Genomic DNA, 20,051 nt, shown 5'->3' with positions numbered 1-20,051 from the left:
TGTCCAGCTCGGCACACCCTGCCTGGCACCCCCGCTGCCCACCCCCGTGGCTCCCCTTGCTGGTGCCCGCTGCTCCTACACACCATTCTCATTCTCTCTCACTAGGCCAGTTTTCCCCTTGCCCCTACTGTCTCATGCACTGCTCTAGCACCCCTCTCCCAAACCACCACCACCCAGTGTGCCTCTGCTAACACATGCGAAGCATGGCACCTCTCTCGGTACCCCTTTTGCCTTTCCTGGCACCCCTCTGCGTGCACATTGCCTGGCACCTTATGGTCTCCTGTCCTTTTGCGACAGGCACTGTGTGCGTGCATCTCCCGCTCTCCGCCCCCTCTATCTACGGGCACACAATGTGCCTGGCACTTCTCTGCGTGCATAGTACCCGTTACCATGTTGTCCCTCTCCTTATGCACGGGGGCAATGCCTGGCCCCTCTCCGCCCCTGTACAGCTGTACCCCCCCCTGCAAGCACACAGTGCCTGGCACCCTTAGTGCCCCCCTCGCTTTGCACGCACCTCGTGCCTGGCACTTCTCTCGGGCCCAAGGCGCCCCCTCCCCGCCGGGCGCAGGGTGCGAGGCCTGTTTACAAGGAGTGCAAACAGTGTGACAGCTGCTGGCCCCGCCGGCCGCTCGGCTCACAAAGCGCTCATTATGGGGGAGGCGGCGGCGGAGCTCGGGCACTTTACGGCTGCTGCCTGCGTGGGTTCATTTGAAAGGCAAGCCGGCGTGCCTGCTCCTCCGGGGCCTCCTCTCCCGCGGCTGCAGCGGGGTGGGAACAGCCCCGTCTCGCAACTTTACCCAGCGCCTCTCAAGGCTTTCTAAAAATCCAAACCCACCGCCCCTCCCCACCTCATGGGGGCAACCCCACTGAATTCTACGAGGCTGTGCCCCATAAAAGAAGGCTCGACAAACATTACACTTTGGAATGCATATGTGGCGATAGAGAGTAGCTTCTCAATTGCTGAATGTTTAATTTTTACAGAAGCATTTGTATCCGGGCTGATGTGTGAGTTGTAGGGAAGCCAGTGGGTTGGTTGTAATTCACGCTTGTTGTTTGAAGTGGAAATTAATGGGCAGTTTGAGACCGGTCCAATTAAAAAAAAAAAAAAATATATATATATATATATATATATATATATATATATATATATATATATAGGTGTCACATGTTTACCGACACCTTTCGGGTGAAATGATATCAATATATTGGTTTCTCGAAGTGTTTAGTGGGGGGTGGGGGGGGGGTTGTCCCTTTCTGATACAGGGTGTATAGGTGTATTTTATGGGGCCCGTGAATTAACGTTGTAAACCACAGGGGCAATCTGTGAGGGTATTTGTGAAAAGTCACCAGTCCCGTGGCTCATATTACACGATACACGTCAATAATTGTATGCTGGCCCAACAATTATGCTTTTAGTGTTTTGCGAACCTGCAAGTAAGAGTGCACTTTCCAAGTAGGTTTTCCTGTGTTGACGATGACGTTTCTCTTCGGGGGGGGGGGGGGGGGGGGGGCGGTTGTAAGGGGGATTCCCCAGCTTAAGTTCCATGCTGGTTGCTCACAAGTAGGTAGATTTGAAAACCCTAAGTGAAATCTCAGCAAGTTTTGAACTCTGTCATTTATAATGTTTAGAAACCGCATAGGTGCGGCACGAAGCGCCTTAAAGACTGTCCCTGGAAGTGAAGGGCTTTGCAGCTACTGTAGGCAATGTTCTCGCTGACAATGGGCCACCTTGTAGACCGACTATTATAGCTGCTACTTAAGGTGGTTCGTCCCGAGCTGTAATGTTTTTAATATGTATTTAATTTTCTCTATAATATTGAAATACATTGGCGAGTAATTTATCTGGTGGGATAAATCAGACCAAGGAAGAGGCTTTCTGGGCGTCTCCTGGACTAAATGTTAGGAAGAATGACCCATCCCTCAATGCGGAAATGACCGTATTGTGAAAGACGTGTGAAAGTGTTTTTATTAGTTTTATTATAATTGCACACTTGTGCGCCTTGAAATATAAATAAGATGTGTGCGGACGTGTACGCTATGAATCCCTATGCCCCCTGCCTTATTAATAGTAATAAATGGCTTATTACACTCAGCTGATCTGCATGTATGATGAATGCTATCCCATAGTACTTATTCAAGTGTAAAAGTTGTAAACAATGTAATTTCTACATAACCAGTACATAGTAGTTAAGTCCGTGTTGAAATTACACTGACTAGGCCTTTGTGAGTAACCCTTCCTCCGTAAAGTACATGTGAGCCAATAAGGAGGTTTTGATGGAATTTGACGTAATGTGGTCCCTGTTAAGCTTTTTTTAATCTGTTATATTGTATGTGTTGTCTCTTATCCACACGACAAACTTTCGAACGCCACAATTAACCCCACGCTATAGTGTTTAAGAGAGGTTTGAAATAACATTCTTTATTGGGGGCCCTGGCTGGGCACAAACGCATATGTGGGCACTCTCTGGTTTAAACTTGTGCTGGTCTAACAAGAAACCTGCACCCGAGGCCTTTGGCAGGACAAGTACCCGTTAGCTTGAGCCGCCCATGGGGTCCTTTCCTGGGTGTCCTGCAAAAAAGGGGCGGCCTGCACCTCATTTTGCTTCCGGACTGGCGAGCAGTTGTAAAGCTCTGCTGCAGAAATGGGCTGGCGCTGCTGCCAGGGAAAATAGGCCCGCTTGCACTGATTTGGCAATAAATCCGTTGTAACTGGGCCACAGTTGGCCTTAAACACCACTGGGCCCCGGTGCCACTGCACCTGCTAATCTTTTGATAGCTACGCCCACGCACGATTAATACAGAATTCTGGTTGTAGGGTATCTTATATAATGTGCGACAATAGGCTGTGCATTGTACCACTGTTTACGAGATTCGTAATTCGAGGCCAGCCTGTGCCCTACCCAAGGCAGCATGAATCACAGGGTGTGACATAAAGGCCGGGTTGGCCCGCAGGCATGCCACGGCGGTGCGGGGCCACTGTGGCTTGCTCCCTAGAGCCCCAAGAGGGCAGGCAGCCCCTGATGGACGGGCGCATTCTCTGCAGTAATCGGCTTGTTCATATGGGGGTGACCTTGTGACCCTGCGGGGGCGCAGTGAGCCGTGCGGCCGAGCATTATCGCCACTGGGTCGATTGTAATAACTGCAGGAGCGCGGAGCCCTCCGTGTGACTGCTCTGTGTCTTTGTATGTGCCTGGCTCCATTCCATCTCTTCCTACTGGTTGTTTTCCTGTCCCTCTGTTCTGCTATGACTTTACGGCCCGTGTCTCCTTTTGGGCAGGGTGTCTGCAGTTCTAGTCTCATGTGAGTTTCTGTGTCCATTTCCTGCTGTCTGTTTCTCTGCGTGTTTGGCTTTCTTTGCATTGTGTCTGATGTGTGGTGTTGGTCTGCGACATTTCTGCCTTTGTGTCTCCGACTGTGCCCGGATTTCTGCCCGTGCTCCCCGTGTTTGTCTGTGGGTTGGGCATCTGTTTGCTGCATGTTTGTGTGCCCACGCCTGACCCCCACCCCTCCTCCATACGCTGTTTGTCTTTGCCCTGTGCCTGCTGTGTGCTGTTTTGGTGTGCATTGTTTTGTTTCTCTGCTCCTGGGTCGTCCCTTTGCCCAGTATCTGCAGTTTTTGGGGCCAAGTTTTTGTGTCCTGTCCTGTGTGTGCGCGGTGTGTTTGTACTGTGTGTTTGCCTGCAGCCATAGACCACTGGTTAATAAGCCCCCTAAGGGGCGGCATGGGCCCCTCCCCCACGTTTGATCTCTTTGGTGTCACTGAGTTTAAATTTCATATACTTCATTCGGAGACCTCTCCACTCCGTCCCTCAAAGATACTGAGTCCAGCCAGCTATGGCGGCTTGGCATAAACATCCGGCAGTGAGCACGAAGGGCGTGTTTTTTATAGTGCTTCGTGTCGCACTTGCTTCGGTTCTAAACGCTGTACACATCCGGTATTCTTGTATTTATTTGCTGTCTCCGCCTTCTCTCGTGCAGCCCCCAATCCATTATAGGTCTTGAACACCCCTGAAGAGGCCTGCATGGGGCAGGGGTGGTTTCTTTTGCTTCCTGTATACGTGCTTGTTAGTCTCAACTGCCCGTTTTCCTTCGTGTTGAAAAGTGCATCTGAGCGTGTGTGGTCGGTCCGCATGTAAGCCCGCGGATGGCACAGTGCCCTGTGCTGCACGTCTCCTACCACGAGTCCGGAAGGGGAGTTTCTCGGGCCTTTGAGATCGCCTGAAGTGTACAAGAGCTGCAGTCGTCCCTTTGTGTTCAGGGGTGTCTACGCGTCTTTATCGGGTCTCCCCAGAGTGTTCAGGTGACTAACTTGATTATGAAAACGGTGGCGGAGTTGTTGTGGTCTGTGCGGCTCTGGGTGCATCCCTAGGGGTCAGGGAGTCTGGTTCTGGGCTCAGTGGAAGCGTGGGGTCATCTGTGGGCTCCAGGCCGGAGCACTGCTGTCTTCGGAGTTAAAAGTTGCACCCAGGACCCGAGGGAAGGGCTCTGTCCTGACCTGGTGGGGCGGGATGGGGGCGTTACATGGACTGCGGAGAATCGTGGGCCTAAAATCTGCACGCGTAGTGTACATACTGGTTTAGTGTGTGTGAGACATACAGACTGCTCCGCGTGTTTTCCGGCGGGGAGGCGGCGTATAGACAGGCCGCTCCTTCCAGCTGTGTGCCCGCGTCACCCCCTCACATCTGTCCAGGCTCCCGCTGCCGTCGGGGCCGCGAAACAAGAGCCGGTAATTAAAGCGCAGAGGTTGTGGGGAGCCCCGTCCTCTCGCCACTATCAGCCGTTGTTGTACACGCCTCGCTGGCACCCACACGGCAGGTAAAGTAGTGCCAGGGGGTACTTTAGGGTAGCAAGAACTGGGTTCAGCGACACGCTTCTCTATCCCAAAAATTCTGGTCCGCGGAAGACTCGTAACCGAAAAATGAAATGACAAAAATGTCTATCCTGTCAGACTTCAAGATGTGGTAGCTCATGGGGGTAAAGCGCGCTTCAGCTCACTCTGACATTATTCAACAATACGACCCATAACACGCTCCCCCCCCCCCCACCCTGCGGGGGTGCTGGCATGCAGCCGTTTACACTTGGAGATTTTTTTGTAATAGCCACATAACTTGGCATTAATATAGCAAAAGGCGTTTGGCCACGGCCCCCACCACCAAACCTCTTCCTTTTCCTCGGGGGCTTGGAGAGCGAACCCGTGCTCTTCGTGGTGGGCGGCGCGAGCCGTGTACGTCGGAGAGTGTCTGGGAGTGGGCGGGGGCGCGTCCATCAGCCCTTCCGATCTGCTGCTCCGTAAACGAGGCAACCACAGGGCCTGTCAGCCGCAATTATGCAAAAAGCATCTCCGGGGCCGCGGTCGATGAATGCACCCAGGCGGTGAGCCGGGGCTGTTACCACCCTACGAGGCAGCCAGGGCTGACACCACTGCACACCACAGACTGGCCTGACGCCGCCCCTACACAAGACCTGGGCGGGGGTGGTGGGGGGCTGACGCCACGATTCGAACAGCCTGGATTGAAAACACCCTTCGTCATACAGGGGAGGTGGGGCTGACATCCTACATCACTGCCGGAGCGGATAAAGCCTTGCACCAGAGTCGGGTTAACGCCACCCCTGCGCAAAGCACAGTGAAGGGGCGCACGCCATAAACATGTGGGCCTGGCGTTCCGTTAATACCGAAACACCCACCCCCTTAATGAAAGTTGTGGCCTTACTTTGTTTCTACTGGGCCAAGGGGACTTCCAGCCCACAAACAAATGTCTTTTAGCACAAAAAACCTTGTGTGTGTCATGGAGCTAGAGTTCAACCAGTATTTCGGACTTGGGTGTGAGTCCGACCACCTAAATGGGGCCCCCCCACCGCATGAATGCCTCCTCAGATTCTCTCACAACGACCGGGCACAACTGCCCCTCATCTCTCCAATCATACATTTCTGCTAAACGCAGCGCCCAGCCCTGAGGTCGGCGCCCCCTCCACAGGACATCGCACAGTGCGACCGCACCAGTGGCAATGCCCTAAAGCCGGCCCACGAGGGCCAGTGCTTGACTCCCGGCGCTGGTGCTTCGTCGCCTCTGACCCTGGCTCTGTGGGCTGCAGGCAGCGCCGCCCGCCCGGCACAGCTCGCGCACACAGGCTGGTGGATTCTTTTCCGCCTCCGGGCAGCGTGTGTGGGGTTTTCTTTTCAACTTGAAGTTTCCTGTCAGTGAAATGAGAAAGGGGCGGGGAGGAGGCTGGCGCGGAAAAGGCTGCGCCGGGAGCTTGTTGCTTTGTTTTCGGAAAGCGCACGAGTGTTTCCCGCAGTCTTGGCGAGCTCTCTTCGCGTTCAGTTTTAATTCTGTGTGCGAGACGTCTTGACTGGTGATGGCGCCGAGAACCTGACCCACATTTGAATGCACCAACAACCCTGATAACCCAGCTCTTTCTTTCTCCATTTTCTAAAAATGCCCTAAAGTGTCCTCCTTTTCGTCTTTAGACACGTCTACCCCGAACGCCCTGTCTTTAAATAAAAGATTGTATTGTCGCCTGCTTTTACCTCGCTCTATACAAGCTTTACCAGCAACGTTTAATTCTGCTCTGTAAGTTACTCGGTGCCTAATTTGACAAAGAATAATAACATTCGGTGCCACCCGAGGCTTACGGGTTTCATTGATGGGATCTGCAGAAGGGTAAACCTGTGTGACGGTATGTTTTGTGTCGGTTGTGGAACGGCAGAGAAAGCACGCAGTGACCTTGCCCAGAGAAGTTTGCCGTGAATCGTCTGCCCCGCTCCCGTGCTGTACCACCCCCTCTCCAGCTGCCTCTAAGATGGCGCGGCCGGGATCGGAAGCCGCGGATCTGTGCGCGATGAAGGGGCTGATGTGCCCGCGGCGGAGGGGAGGAGGGCGAGGCGCCTGGAAAATATTAAGAGCAGCAGCGTGTGACCTCCCGTGTGGCTGGCTGCCATGGCCGGCTCATCCCCGGCAGCAGCTCCTGCGAGGAGGGAGGGAGGGCGGGAAGAGGCGGGGGCGCCCACTCCCGTTCACCGTACAATGATGAAAGCAGGATGCGCGCGTGTGTGGCGCACACACCAATGGCTTTTAAAGTCCGATCAGTTGCGCGCAGCGGATTTTTAGTCCAGTGCTCCTTCGTGTGCATAATCTCCGTTCCCCTGCTCCGGGCAGCTCTGGCACGTATCTAAGAGCCTGCCCAAATGCTGCACATTCTTTGGATTATTCGTGTAGCTCCTTAATCGCCTCAAAGCAGCTTGCCGGGCCTCTCATCGCCTATGTAGTATACGGAGGGCAGCAGGCGTTCTCCTGGACCACCGCTTGGTATCTACCACTACTCTCGTGTTACACTCGTGTTTGGTGACATGTGGATCTAGGTCCGGAAGGTGGTCGAATAAACTGAAGCGGTATGTGCACAATTGAGTGAAAATGGAGTTCCAGGCAGGGAATGGTTATACCCGAGGTGGAGTGACTTGCACTGGGGGAGGGCATCCCTTAGGGCTTTGCGGCCCTCTTCCTGCTAGGCCAGAGGTTTAATTCCAGGCTTTCTCCCCCTCGTTCTGCGGGTGATGGGTGGCTGGACTTGTAACTGGCTGAAAATGGCTGACGTTCCGAGGCTAAGGACTTCGAGGGTGGCTGAAACGTGAGTTCTGTGGAGAACACGGATGCGAATTGCTCGTCCCCGGAGCTATGACCCGGGAGGATACACGAATTTCATACCATACACATTTTCTGGTCCGTTGTCTCCTTTCTGATCTTTTTTTTTCCACCCAGATTCGGGTACACACTCACCTGCCTGTACACGCATGGGCTATGTAGCTCCAGCGGTCGCTTCTCGATGTATATGTAAACTCTATGGCCCGAGGTGTCTCCTGCCTAGACGCATACGCACTCTCCGTAGCCCGAGATGTCTTGCCTAGACTCATATGAAACCTCCGTAGCCTGAGATGGCTGCTGCCTAGAGGCATATGAACCCTCCGTGGCCGAGGTGTCTCTTGCCCAGACGCATCTGATCTCTCCCATGTACCGAGGTGTTTCGCCTAGACTCATATGGACCCTCCGTATACGGAGGTGTCTCTTGCCTAGACGCATGTGAACTCCATGTACCGATATGAACTCTCCGTGTACCGAGGCGTCTTCTGCCTAGAAGCATATGAAGTCTCCGTGGCCCGAGGTGTTTCTTGACTAGACGCATATGAACCTTCCTTCGTGGCCCGAGGTGTCTCTTGCCTAGACGCATATATACCTTCCTCCGTGGCACGAGATGTCTCTTGTCTAGACGCATATGAACCCTCCGTGGCGCGAGATGTCTATTGTCTAGACGCATATGAACCTTACTTCGAGGCCCGAGATGTCTCTTGTCTAGACGCATATGAACCCTCCGTGGCGCGAGATGTCTATTGTCTAGACGCATATGAACCTTACTTCGAGGCCCGAGATGTCTCTTGTCTAGACGCATATGAACCCTCCGTGGCGCGAGATGTCTATTGTCTAGACGCATATGAACCTTACTTCGAGGCCCGAGATGTCTCTTGTCTAGACGCATATGAACCCTCCGTGGCGCGGGACGTCTCTTGTCTAAACGCATATGAACCTTACTTCGAGGCCCGAGATGTATCTTGCCTACTAAACGCATATCAACTCTCCGTGTACCGAGGTGTCTCTTGTCTAGACGTTCATGAACTCTCCCTGGGCCGGACTGCCGCTTGTCTCCTCTCTGGCTCAAGGTGTCTCCAGCCTCAACACGCATGCAGTCTCTGTGGCTCCGCTGACTCCTGCGTAAATTCACACGCATCGCTGGCCAGATATTATAAACCCGAGCTGCATTTTGTAGTGACAGAGATGCACTCCATGGCCTCGGGATGCCTCCTGGGATGCCCTGGACTCTCATGATCTGTGTCCCTGGTCCCGGCACTCCTGCGCTTTGTGCCCATGTTATCGCCTGTATAAACGCTCAAGCCCTCTGCAGCCCAAGGTGCAGTCTCGTCTAGACCGATACCATGGCTGTCTCCCACCTCGAGCCCAGGGTATCTTCTGACCAGATACCCAGCCAGCCTCCGGAAGTGTAGAGTTTTTGCACTTCCGCGGCTTGGCGGCCTCGGAGTTTACTGATTCAATCGGAAAGTCGTGCCTTCCACGGGGAGAGGGCAGTTTCTCTTGCAATATTTCCATTACATTTTTTGTTGCCCTCTGTGCTTCTCTGGGGTTCCCGGTCGAGGCTCTGACCTTGGCCACTCGCCTCCTCTTTTGAAGTCTCTTCTCTGGTGTGCGTCTGTCCCCCTTCTCTTATGCCCCGCTTGCCTTCCTCTTCTCTCGGGTCACTCTTCTGTTGTCTTTGGGTCCTCTCGAGTGTCTATGCACTCCTCCCCTCACGGATGTCCGTGGCTCCGCCAGTCGTATGCCTCCGCTTTTCTATTTTCTTGGTCCCTTTTTATTACCTCCCCTTTTCTCTCTCGGGTGTCGTTAGCCTCATCTGGGGCGGCTATGAGGCTTTTGGTCCTCTGGGCTGTCTGTGCACTCCTCCCCTCGGGGCTGTCTGTCCCAAGGGGTGTGCGGGCGCCCCTGTCGGCATCTGCTGCTGTGCTTGAGCGGGCACCATAGTCTGATGATGCGGGATCACGGCTCTGTGTACGCAGGCGCGTCCTATCCAGCAGGGCTCGGCGTCGTGCCCGCGCTCGTATGCGGCTGCCGGCCTTGTCCGCCACTCCGTGGCTTAAGCTTGGCCTCCAGGCAGCCTCTGCCCATACCTGCGCTCTCACAGTTCAGGACACCTCTCGGGAGCTGTCAAAATATGAAACCTGGTGTTGTACAGGGTGTGCTTTGTTTCAGTTCAGAATTCTATAGCACCAATTACATTTTTATTTGTAAGTGAATAAGGGACAGCACGTTTTATTAGCAGTTTATTTTTTTCAACAACTGGTAGACTCCTCACGTGGCCTTAAACGGCGTCTGCAATTGTGCCTCGTTTTCGGCGGTTTTAATCTGATTTGAGGTATTCCTCAAATGTGGCAGATATCAGTCTACACTTCTAAAATGTTACAGCAACAAGTCTAGAGTTCATCATTTTAGAACACATCCGGCTTTAATTTAATTCCAGAAAAAAAAATCACAAATTAAGTTCAACCCTTTACTCGTATGATTTTCTTGAAGGGCCCTGCTTGCTGTCTTTCTATAAGGTGTTTGTAACTTTGCACGGTATATATGTTTTGCATCTATGTAAAGCACTCTGAGGTCAACAACTTATATAAAACATCAATCAAAAATGCCGGTGTCGCTTATTCTGTGTATGAAAGGTCTCGCCAGAACACATGAAAAATATATATTTTTAAACGAACCCGGCATTTCGTTTCGGGTGAACTGTTGAATCGGCTTTTTGTGGGTAGGACTTGCATAATACACGCAGTTCGTATTAAATCGCTTATCTTAGCATCTAACTACAGCCCCTAGAAACTGCAGGCATTGGAGTATGAGGCGCTATTTAAAATGCCACTTTATTAAAAACTCTCGGGAGTTGGGCGGAGGTTATGTTTTGTGTGTGGCTGAATCCTTTTATTCTATAAATATGAACATGTTGCCCTGTGGGGTTCAGCTGAGCTGGAGCCGAAGAGCGCCTCGAGATGCGCTTTGAGAGTCGAGGCACCGTTGGTGCCAGCAGGCGCGGTGCAGTGGAGCTGGGGCCAGTAGCCTGGCAACAGACCCGGTGGAGGCGGGTGTGGCGCTGTTTGCATTCCGGGAGGCGGGGGGTTAACCCCCAGTGGCGGCTAGCTCCTGAAGCCCCCCCTCAAACTTCCATAGGAGACTCTGCAGCGGGAGCACCCCTCCCCCACCGTCCCGAGGCTGCTCGCAAGGCTGCAGCAGCAGGAGGTGACACGGTGGAAAGCTGGCGCGCAGCCAGCAGCCCGAGGTGGAGGGGCGGGTGGAAGAGGGAGGAGGAGGAGAGAGGGAGGAGGAAAGGCGCCAAATGGGAAGCGGTGCGCTGCAGCGACGGTGTCTGCCGTTCAGAGGCTTCCTGGCCGCACAGCGCGCCGCACGCACCGAGCCGGAGCAGCGCGTCCACCCCGCACGCAGCGACCACCGCCCGGAGAGGCCGACCCCACGGGATATGAGGCTGGGGGCAGCAGGTACGGGGAGACCCGGGGGTGGCGGAGGGAGGCCTGGGGGTTTGAACCAGAGCGCCACGGGGCCGCTGCTGGTGGCTTTGTCCGGGAGCCGCCCCTCGGAGCGCAGCGCGGGGGCCCGGAGCCGAGGCACGGGGCGGGCAGGGAGGGGATCGGGGTAAGCAGCCCTCGCCGGCTGGCAGGGTGCGCGGCAGGTGCTCCTTTGTGCTCGGGTTTCGTCGCAGTGCTCCGGGGGCGCCGCTCCTCCTGGCGGTGACCTTTGGAGAGTCCTCTGGCGGTGCAGCGCCCCTGGCCTCGCCTGACCCCAGAGCCCGGGTCTGCTGCGCCCTCGCGCGTGTCACCCGGTGCCTCCCGCACCGCCCGCGCTGAGGCTAGCGCCGTTCTGTCAGCCCTCGGCGCTCCCAGTTGAATTTCTTTCTTGTAGGGTTTTCACATTTCTCAAAGCATGTAAAAGGCTGGTTTTATATTTTTTACACAAGGAGATGGCTAGTCTTGCGCTTGTGTGTGTGTGACGGTGTGTATTTTGAAAACCCATGAATGATTGTTTAAAGTGATCTAGAAACGCGTAATATCGGAGTTATTCAGGAGTCTAGTTCTTTATAGCAGTTCTATTGCCCACACTTCGGGCGGCTTGTTTTTGCTGATGCTTTGGCCCTGGGTGGAGCACCTTTAGTGTGGGGCTTCTGCGGGACTCGCGCTGATCTCCGTTATATGCAATCCAGCCCGAATTCACCTCGGTGCACACGCCAAATACCCGCTTGTGCCTGCACCGTGGGGCGATAAAGGCTGAACTCGACTTGGTTTCTGGAGCTCGCACACTGCGCACAGACTAGCACCCCTGTTGTCTCGCAGTAGCGCCTCCCTCGAGCGCTGCGTGACGGGCACCTCCCCCACCGCATCTCAGCCGAGTGAACTTCTAGTGAACTGCTAAAGGCTGGAGGTCTGTTGAGCAAACACCGGCGCCATGGCGGGCCTAATTTCATTGCAGCCAGCGGCAGAGACGCTTAACCCCTTAGGTCCCGGCCTGCACTAGCGGCAGCTTTCCCGTCACTCCATACCCTCCCGTGTACGGAGGGTGCAGGGGGTGACGGACAACGCTGCAAAGCGCCTGGCATCCTCCTGCGACCAGGAGCAGTATCTGCCCGACAGGTTGGTGCGTGACCTGCTGCCAATAACACATTTTAGAGCAGTTAGATGTGCTAGTTCTAGTCGCTGCAGATTATTTACTAATTCTATGTAGTGGTATAACACTCAAAGGCCGCTCCAGAGAGCTAGCTGGCGCGTGAAAGGACAAACGAGAGCCCTACCCGGTGCAGTCACCGCCAGGTCCTCACAAGTGACTAAAATAGTCATATATGGAATCTCAACGTGACTGTCATGGAAGGCTGAATGGAGGGTGTCCCGAGCGGCCTAAACCATCGTGGACACGGTTTGCCAATAGAATACTATGGCCAAGATGGGTTCAGACCTATTTGTAGCTAACTGGTGACAGTCTGGGAAAAAAACAGGTGCGTGTGCCGAGCAGTATTGGGGTTCCAGGTCCAGAAAGTATGTTACGGGCTCCGTGTGCGGACTGATCTGTGTAATGTTTTCCAAGTCGGATTGGACCATTGTTGAGCAGCCGTGGGGGTCGGCAGACCACTGGCCGAGCCTGCCCCGTTCCGCTTAGTAACTCGTGCTTGCACTACCGGAGTCGGTCACCGTGGGCAGCCTCTACAGCTGCCCACGGGCCTGGCAGGAGGAATCCAGCGGCGACATCCCCACAACCAGAGGATAGGTGTCCAATTTGCATAAACCGGCCACCGCACAGCATATTACACGTCCCAGTACAATTCTTAGTTCCAGACGGGCCGCATAGGGTACTTTCGGAGAAAGCAGTCGCGGTTTTTAAGGACAGTTTACATAATTCTCAGATGAAGCTGCAATTAAGGATTGGGCCGCTACCAGTTGTGGAGATTTGTGGCAGCCGGTCAGAAAAGGTTTAAATGTCATAATTGCCCCAAATGCAAAACAGACCTACATAGAGAGGCTTATGTTTTATTAAGCGTCGTGAGGCGGATTTGTCAAAGATAGTAAACCTAACTTACAAAATAGGAAAATATTTAACATTTTAAATAAGTTCGTAAAATGAGAATTTTTCAATTTGCTGAATGTACTTGTTATAGAATGTACAGACTGTATTGCGGTTGTTGCATGTACGATAAACGGGTGTAATGACTGGCCAGCTGCGTTTCGTACTATTCTGGTATCCGCGCGGCATTAACGCTACCTCCACACTCTCATAACTCAGTTGTGTGTATAGTGACCGGAGTCGGTGCTCCGATTAGGTGGAATATGGCTAAATCGCCCCCAAGCACTGTGAACGCATTTTGCGCGCATCTCCTACGACCTACGCCGCGGCTGGAATTATTATCTAAGTTCTGGAGGTGCACTTGTCAGTTAAGTCTCTGCTTTGGTACCCAGACTGGGTCGGCCGCAGCTCGATCGCACGCGCAGAGCACGGGGACGCGCGCTTCTTTGTTCTGCTCGTGTTGGGGCTAAGATCTCGGCGTGGAGCTATCGGGGTGTACACTGCGGCACCCCACTTGTGCCAGGGGCCGCGGGTATCCCGAGTCATTGCGGGCGTGCATGTTGACAACCCCTGTCTGTGGGGTGCTGCTTTGTGTACTCGGGGGCGCACCTTGTGTCCACGCTTTCTTGCCAGCGAGTACCTGACACGTACATCACTCACTGCACCTTCCAGTGGCGGGACAGGTTTAGACACAACATGTAGTTTCTGGCGCCACGCTTTTTTTTTTTTTTTGCGGGGGCGTCTATCCCTTCAACATAAGCTTGGTGGGGAGCGAGCGAGGGAGGGGTTTAGGGGTTCCTTCCACTGCGTGTGTTGCTGCGAGCTCCTTGCAGCCCTGTAATTCAACTCTGCACCTCTAGTGATGGTGTTATGGCTTTCCTGCACGATTCTGACGGGGTGCTACCCGCTTGTGTGGTGTGCTGGTTTACGCCTCAAATGAAAGAACAGTGCCAAGAAGGTGCGCAAAAGTACCGAAGTCCCGTCCCTTTACCTGGGGCTCCCGAGCCGTCATGCATTCCGCACCGCCATCATGCCATCCCTAGCGTGATGACATGGTCCAGGTATGTGCCCGCGCACTTCTGATCGCCCTATTCTTGTATCGGGTGCTGTTCGGGGTTTTGTCCCTTTTGGTGCTCTTTCCTGACAGCAGCATAGCCCCACTGCATTGATAGGTAGAGAAAGGGGATAATTGGGCCAACTGTACAGAAGTGCGCTTCCGTCCCCTCGCCAGGCTCTCTGGTTTGCGCACCCACCGTATGTCTGTAGTTGCGGCTCCTGGCGGCCCATCCTTCCAGCAGGCGCGCTCGGCAGCCTCCGGGCTCCTTGGCATGCAGTCGGTGTGCGGCCCCCGCCCCTCCCCCGTGAGCCGGCTGCTCTCCCTGGAGCGCCGCCGCAGATTGTAAATCGCCTGAAATCCCCGGAGTCCGCCCCTCCCTGCAACTCGGAGACACCAATTATCCCGAATTACACGTGCGCATCGCGCGGCTGCCGAGCCGGCCGGCAGAGGAGCGCCGACCCTGGAGGAGCCCGGCCCTGCGCGGACAGACGTAAGTGCGCCCGCAGCGCTCTTCTAGTGTTCCACGCGGATCCGTTTCTTGCAGATCCGATGGTGCTGGACTCGTTCATTAGGCTCCGTTCGGCAGTGGGGGCTCTGTTCATCCCAGGTGGTGGGCAGAGGCCGCTCTCGCTTAGAGTGGATGTGACCCCCCCCCCCCCCCCCCCCCCCCCCCCCTCGCGCGGTTCAAGATGAGTCCAGCGTTTGGGGTGGCCCCTCTTGTTGTTTCGCGGTGGTAGTACTCCCCTCTGTGGTATAATTGCGTGTTCGGGGTACCATTGCGCCCCTCTTGTGGTTCTGCTGAGCCTTGGGCGCAGTCCTCTGCCGGTTCTGGGTTTCAGTGCGCCCCTCCTGCGGGTCCATCTAGACAGATCCCTGCGGTTCGCGGTGTCATTGACCCCCGATTTCCAGTTTCTCTTGTGGCATGGGCGCATCCCTGCCAGGCATGGCCCCCGTCTCTGCAGTTGGGCATCGCGCCGGCGGGGCGCCGTGCCCAGGCTCGCACGGCTCTGTGGATCCAGGGCGTGCCATGCCCTTCTAATCTGGGCGCAGTTTCAGCCTCGTGCGGCGCAGGCGGATTACTGGGGCCGGGAGGCCCCACACAGCCTGTTATCAGCAAACACACAGCGACCGGCCTGGAGCACACGGGGCAAACAGACGCGTCTGTGTGTTACTGTCCGCGAGAGGCTGTCACACGGCCGTCATGCATTCCGCACGCCGTTTTCGTGTTTCAGGACCACAGGAACTGTATGTGTGATTTATATTGTCATGGGAATTGTGTAGGACTGGTCATTTTGTCTAATACGCTGGTACTTCCTATACTCAAATATCAGAAAGAGGAAATAGAAGGAACATCTAGATATATATTTTATTGAGTGGGAAGCCAGTCTTCTTTTTTACATATCGGCATCAACGTTACCTTTTTGGGCGGCAGTTTTATATAGCGCGAACTCTTTTGTAACAATTTTAATTAACTGAAACAAATTAATTCATTATAGCTCTAACTCTACCAGAAGGTATCTGAGCCCTTCACATGGGCAGCAGTTGCATTAGACGGGCATATTGATATTTCAGGCACGGGGAGATTAATTGATTTGCCCAGAATCACTGACTGTTTGAGCCTCCCGCCAGACTCGAACCTGGTTCCCCAGCTTCAAAGTCGACTGCTCTAGCAATTAATGCTCATTCTCTCACTTTTTTTTAAAGTATACAATAGGTGTTGGCAAATGCGTTATCTAATTGGAATGTGCATTCTGAATTTCTATGCTGAGCTTTACTTAGTTATTACATTAAATGCGCTTGCTCTACGTGTGTAAAAGAACTCTGCCTTGTATAAATCAAAAATGCCTGATGTGTGCGAGTACTCCAACTTGCGCGAGGGTCGGGGTGTTAGTCTCGGGGGTATTAGATGGGGGGGGGGGGGATCTCCTGGTACTGTAAACTACGTCTTAACGCACGGATATCTTGGGAGTCGCCGAACGGCCCAGGGAGTGCGATGTTAGGAAAACGGAACTCTACACAACCCGCGAGAAGTTGTCCTTGGGCCCTGACCCGGAAACAGATTGGCTCCCCGTGTAGCGCTGGTATCCGCACTTCCCTAGTGTAACAATCCAACATACAGTAGCTGGCTTGGCTCAGTGTTTGTGATGATACACTTGCACTAGTGTTCTCGTTGTTGCCATGTTTGTTTATGACATGTACATGTTTTTTATTCTCTTGCGCGCGCCCCTCGTCTTGTTTGAAGCGGTCTTACGCCAAGTGCACATCCCCGGTTTCTAGGCACTCGCACTTGCTTCGCTGCAGTTGGTTTTCGGGCCCTCCTGTGCCCGTTGCAGTTTAAGCGGTGCGCGTGGGACTGCTGGAGGGCCAGCTGGGTTTCTTTCTAGGACCGAATGTGGGCGGGTTGCTGCCGCAGCCCGGGGTGACCTTACTGCCGCGCTGACGGGGTTTGGCTTGGATCCTGGCCTCGGAGTTTGCCGGTCTGTCCTGCTCGTCTTGTAGTGGTGAGTCGAGCCGAGTCTGACCGCGATAGTGCTGGTGACTGACGTGGGCGTCTCCCACCCCCGTGTTACCTCCCCCTCCCGACTTGCCTTCTTGACTATCAAGCAATCTTAAGTCAAAGCAGCTCCGTGAGGTTTATGTACCTTCTTTTATAGGAGAAACTGCCCAGTTCTGTCTGCCCGCAGATCTAATTCTCGGCCCGACCAGTGTTTACTAGGTGATCACGTGTAAACCTCTCTGCACCTCCTCTCCTGTCTCTCTGCTTTCCGTGTCGTCTGTACAACCTGCTCCATTTTTATTTATTACAGCGCATAAAGACCCCAGGGTGGATGCGCGCTTTACAGACTCGTTAAGTGCATTTGCCTCTCACCACGCAGGCCTTCCTCCGTGGTTAGCCCTTCTTTAAGAAATTCACACCACGTCTGTATTGAGCGTGAGGTGTGATCAGTCCTAAGATGGCTACTCCCGATTCTTATTTTTATTTCCTTTAGTTCCAGGTAAATTTCGGCCAGGCCTGTAATGAAGCAAGCGTCGTTGTGTTAGCCACCCTCCTCCATCTCTGCCTCGGGATACTGCCTTCATTGGCCCTCGTGTGCCTCCTGGGTACTATTCCTTGATCGGGTAAACATGTGGCAAGTCAATAGAGGTTCCCCTTTTGCCAGTTTCAGTGGTCAAGCGCCCCAGAGAAGGGTCTTGAACCGAAATGCACATGGGACGGAATCAATTGTGCCAGTCAAAGTTTAAGCAAAACTGTTTAATGCCTGAACATTTTCATTCTGGTTACTTCACACATTTGGTTTCTTAAACCTGTGCGTTTAAAAGCTGAAAATGCAAACGAAGAGACTGCAGCTGAAGAGATGGGATTTACTGTGTGTAGCGCTTTACAAAAATATAAATCGGCCCCTTTGACAAGGCATGTGATGGCGGGAGGAGGTGCCGCAGGCCTGGGAATTGATGGACACCTTGCCAGTGACTTCTGGTTGAGATACATGCTTGAATGTTTTGTATTAGTCTCGTTTGTCCAGCCAGGGTTTTATCCTCGCCCTGGATGGCCCCAGATAAGCAGCGTATCGGCCCGGGCTCGCTAGGTGGCAGCTCGGGGACCCTGTCTCCCCAGCCTTTAGGGCTGGGAAATAGGGTACTCGCGAGGCCTGAAGTAAATGTATGGTGAGGCGTCCCTGCGAGAGGTTAGAGGGCTCCTCGGGCCAGCTCTAGACTCCGCTAGGCCGCGGCTGCGCTAGGGCCGGAAGCTCCCGCAGGAGACTCTAGTTGGCCCGGAGGTCACCGTGTGATGGGGGTGGGGAGGTTCCGAGGGGTTGGGACAGTGCCCGCGATGGCGCTCGGTTAGGCCGGGCCTCCTCTGCGGCTCCAGTGCTTATTAACCCGGCGTTTAGCAGCAGGATGGCGGCCGGGCCCGCCGGCTCCGCCCCTCGCAGAGCAATTAAAAGGCTGCACTGGAATAAATCACGCGCGGCGGTAATCCTGTTAATAAAAGGCAGCCTGTCCTGACACTTCCCCCGGAGGGAGGTGAGGGGCGGAGGCTGCTGCTGCCGGCGGAGGGAGGGAGGCAGTGTCTGGACTCTGACACTCCCGGGGAGGGGGCCTCCCGCAGCCGCGGCTAATGATTGATCGGCCCCTCCTGCACGCACAGGCAGCGCTCCCTCCCGCACGCAGAGCTCTGTACACAAACACGGCTCCCCTTCACACTCCGACATATAACACCCCCTTGAATGCAAAGAACCTCCCCGCTTGGAATCCCCTCTTGCACACAGAGAATACCGATCAGATACAGAGCACGTTTAATCCCTGCTCCGCACACTTTTATTCCACTCCCACACACAATATCCACCCATCCTCGACTCTTGCACAAGCAGCCGCCTGCGATGTGACCACCATACGTGGGCACACTGCTATCGTCCCGTGAGCGCGCTATCACCTGTTTACAGCAGGTTCTATGCCCATCTTTGGGTGCATACAGCTACTGTTTGCCCTATCTGCTGCCCCCATACTTGGGTCTCCCCTCTCTCCCTTGGCAGCTCTGCTTTTGGCCGTGCCATTGCACAGGTTCATCCTCTCTTCAGGGTAGGACTCTATTTCGGGCCAGGAAAGGGGACACGCTCTTGCAGGTTTTTTTGTTTGTTTTTAATGCAGCGTTCCTCACCATCTTGCCTTCTCCCCACAGCCTGACCCCGAGGAGCTGAAGGCAGCCCGACCCCAGAGGCCGCCATGCTTTCTGCCACCCCCCTGTATGGGAACGTTCACAGCTGGATGAGCACCGAGAGGGTCCGCATGTGCGGCCTCCCAGAGGACAGGTAACTGGCGCAGAGCACACAGGAGGGGGGGGGGGGGGCGAGGATTAGAGAGGGTACCCCCCTAGGAGGGGAGGGCTTCTGTAGGATTGCTAGCAGGCCAGAGAAGGCAAGTTGGGGGAAGGCTGGCACATGCCGAATTTGTTGAGCCTAGGGAGGAATATAGAATGTGTCAACCCCCACCGTCTTCTTTATTTTCACTACCCTTTTGAAATCTGCTACTCGCCCACGATGAAGGTTGTGTAACGTGTCTGCAGAGGTGGTTGTGGGAAATGGATCTCTGCCATGTATATATGGCCGCCTATGTGTTGGAGGAAGGAAGCGCGGGCTGTGACGGGGCCTGACGCTGACATGAGTCTCCCGCTGCCACCAGAGATGCATTCTGTGTTGGTGGCGCACAGTGGTCGTTGGGGTTGGCACTGGCACGCTGAACGCGTTAGATGGGAGGCTAGATGTACCAAGGCGTCTAAGAGATGTAGAGAAGTTTCAATCTGTATGCTGCTGAATTAATCCGGAGAATCTCCTCCATTAAATGTTCTTATAATTTTTCTATTTTCCTCTCGGAACCCTCTCTTCATTGGCTAAAGGCCTCACAATTACTGTTTAGCTCACAGAAGGCCTCATCTGGTCTGCTGGCTAGTTACAACCTGCTCCTCTGTGTAACTGAATTCATTTTGCTCTTCAGGTGTTTGGTTCAGATGTGTGGCTTGCTATTTGTTGATCACCAGTCTTTTGCAATAGCCCCTTTTAAGTTGAATAATTCTGCTTCTCCCTGATGGGTGTTACGAATGTGAACAAAACAGGGCAGTGTTGTAGAGTCTTGTGATTTGTCGGCAAATACTGAAGTTGAAAGTGTTGTTTTTTGTGTGTACATTTTAAAGTGATGCTTTTTATTCCACCATTAGAAAAATTCCAGTAAATGATGGCGAAGCTCAGAAAAATCGTTTGGAATTGAGGGAAGACGGTCTCCTTACCCACAGTCTGGTAAGGCCCCTTTGATCTTCAGTCATGGTC

The 20,051-nt window shown here is 53.9% G+C and overlaps 1 protein-coding gene across 11 annotated transcripts in view; it reads left to right on the top strand.

The window, feature by feature from the left end:
* The window catches only part of BCOR (BCL6 corepressor), a 58,317-nt gene that overhangs the window by 15,384 nt on the left and 22,882 nt on the right, over positions 1-20,051 (top strand). For 8 of the 11 annotated variants that reach the window (XM_086934140.1, XM_086934136.1, XM_086934134.1 and 5 more), the window contains exons 2-3: positions 18,911-19,040; positions 19,943-20,021. In XM_086934140.1, coding sequence (XP_086790266.1) covers positions 18,955-19,040; positions 19,943-20,021 — 165 coding nt within the window. In that variant the 5' untranslated portion in view covers positions 18,911-18,954. Of the gene's footprint in view, positions 1-10,983; positions 11,105-18,910; positions 19,041-19,942; positions 20,022-20,051 lie in introns of those variants that run through there. The other 3 variants (XM_086934141.1, XM_086934132.1, XM_086934137.1) reach the window with 2 other exon arrangements.

This window comes from Lissotriton vulgaris, chromosome 8 (assembly GCF_964263255.1).
Source record: "Lissotriton vulgaris chromosome 8, aLisVul1.2, whole genome shotgun sequence".
NCBI classification, from domain to species: Eukaryota; Metazoa; Chordata; class Amphibia; order Caudata; family Salamandridae; genus Lissotriton; species Lissotriton vulgaris.
This window is presented reverse-complemented; position numbering and strand designations above follow the sequence as displayed.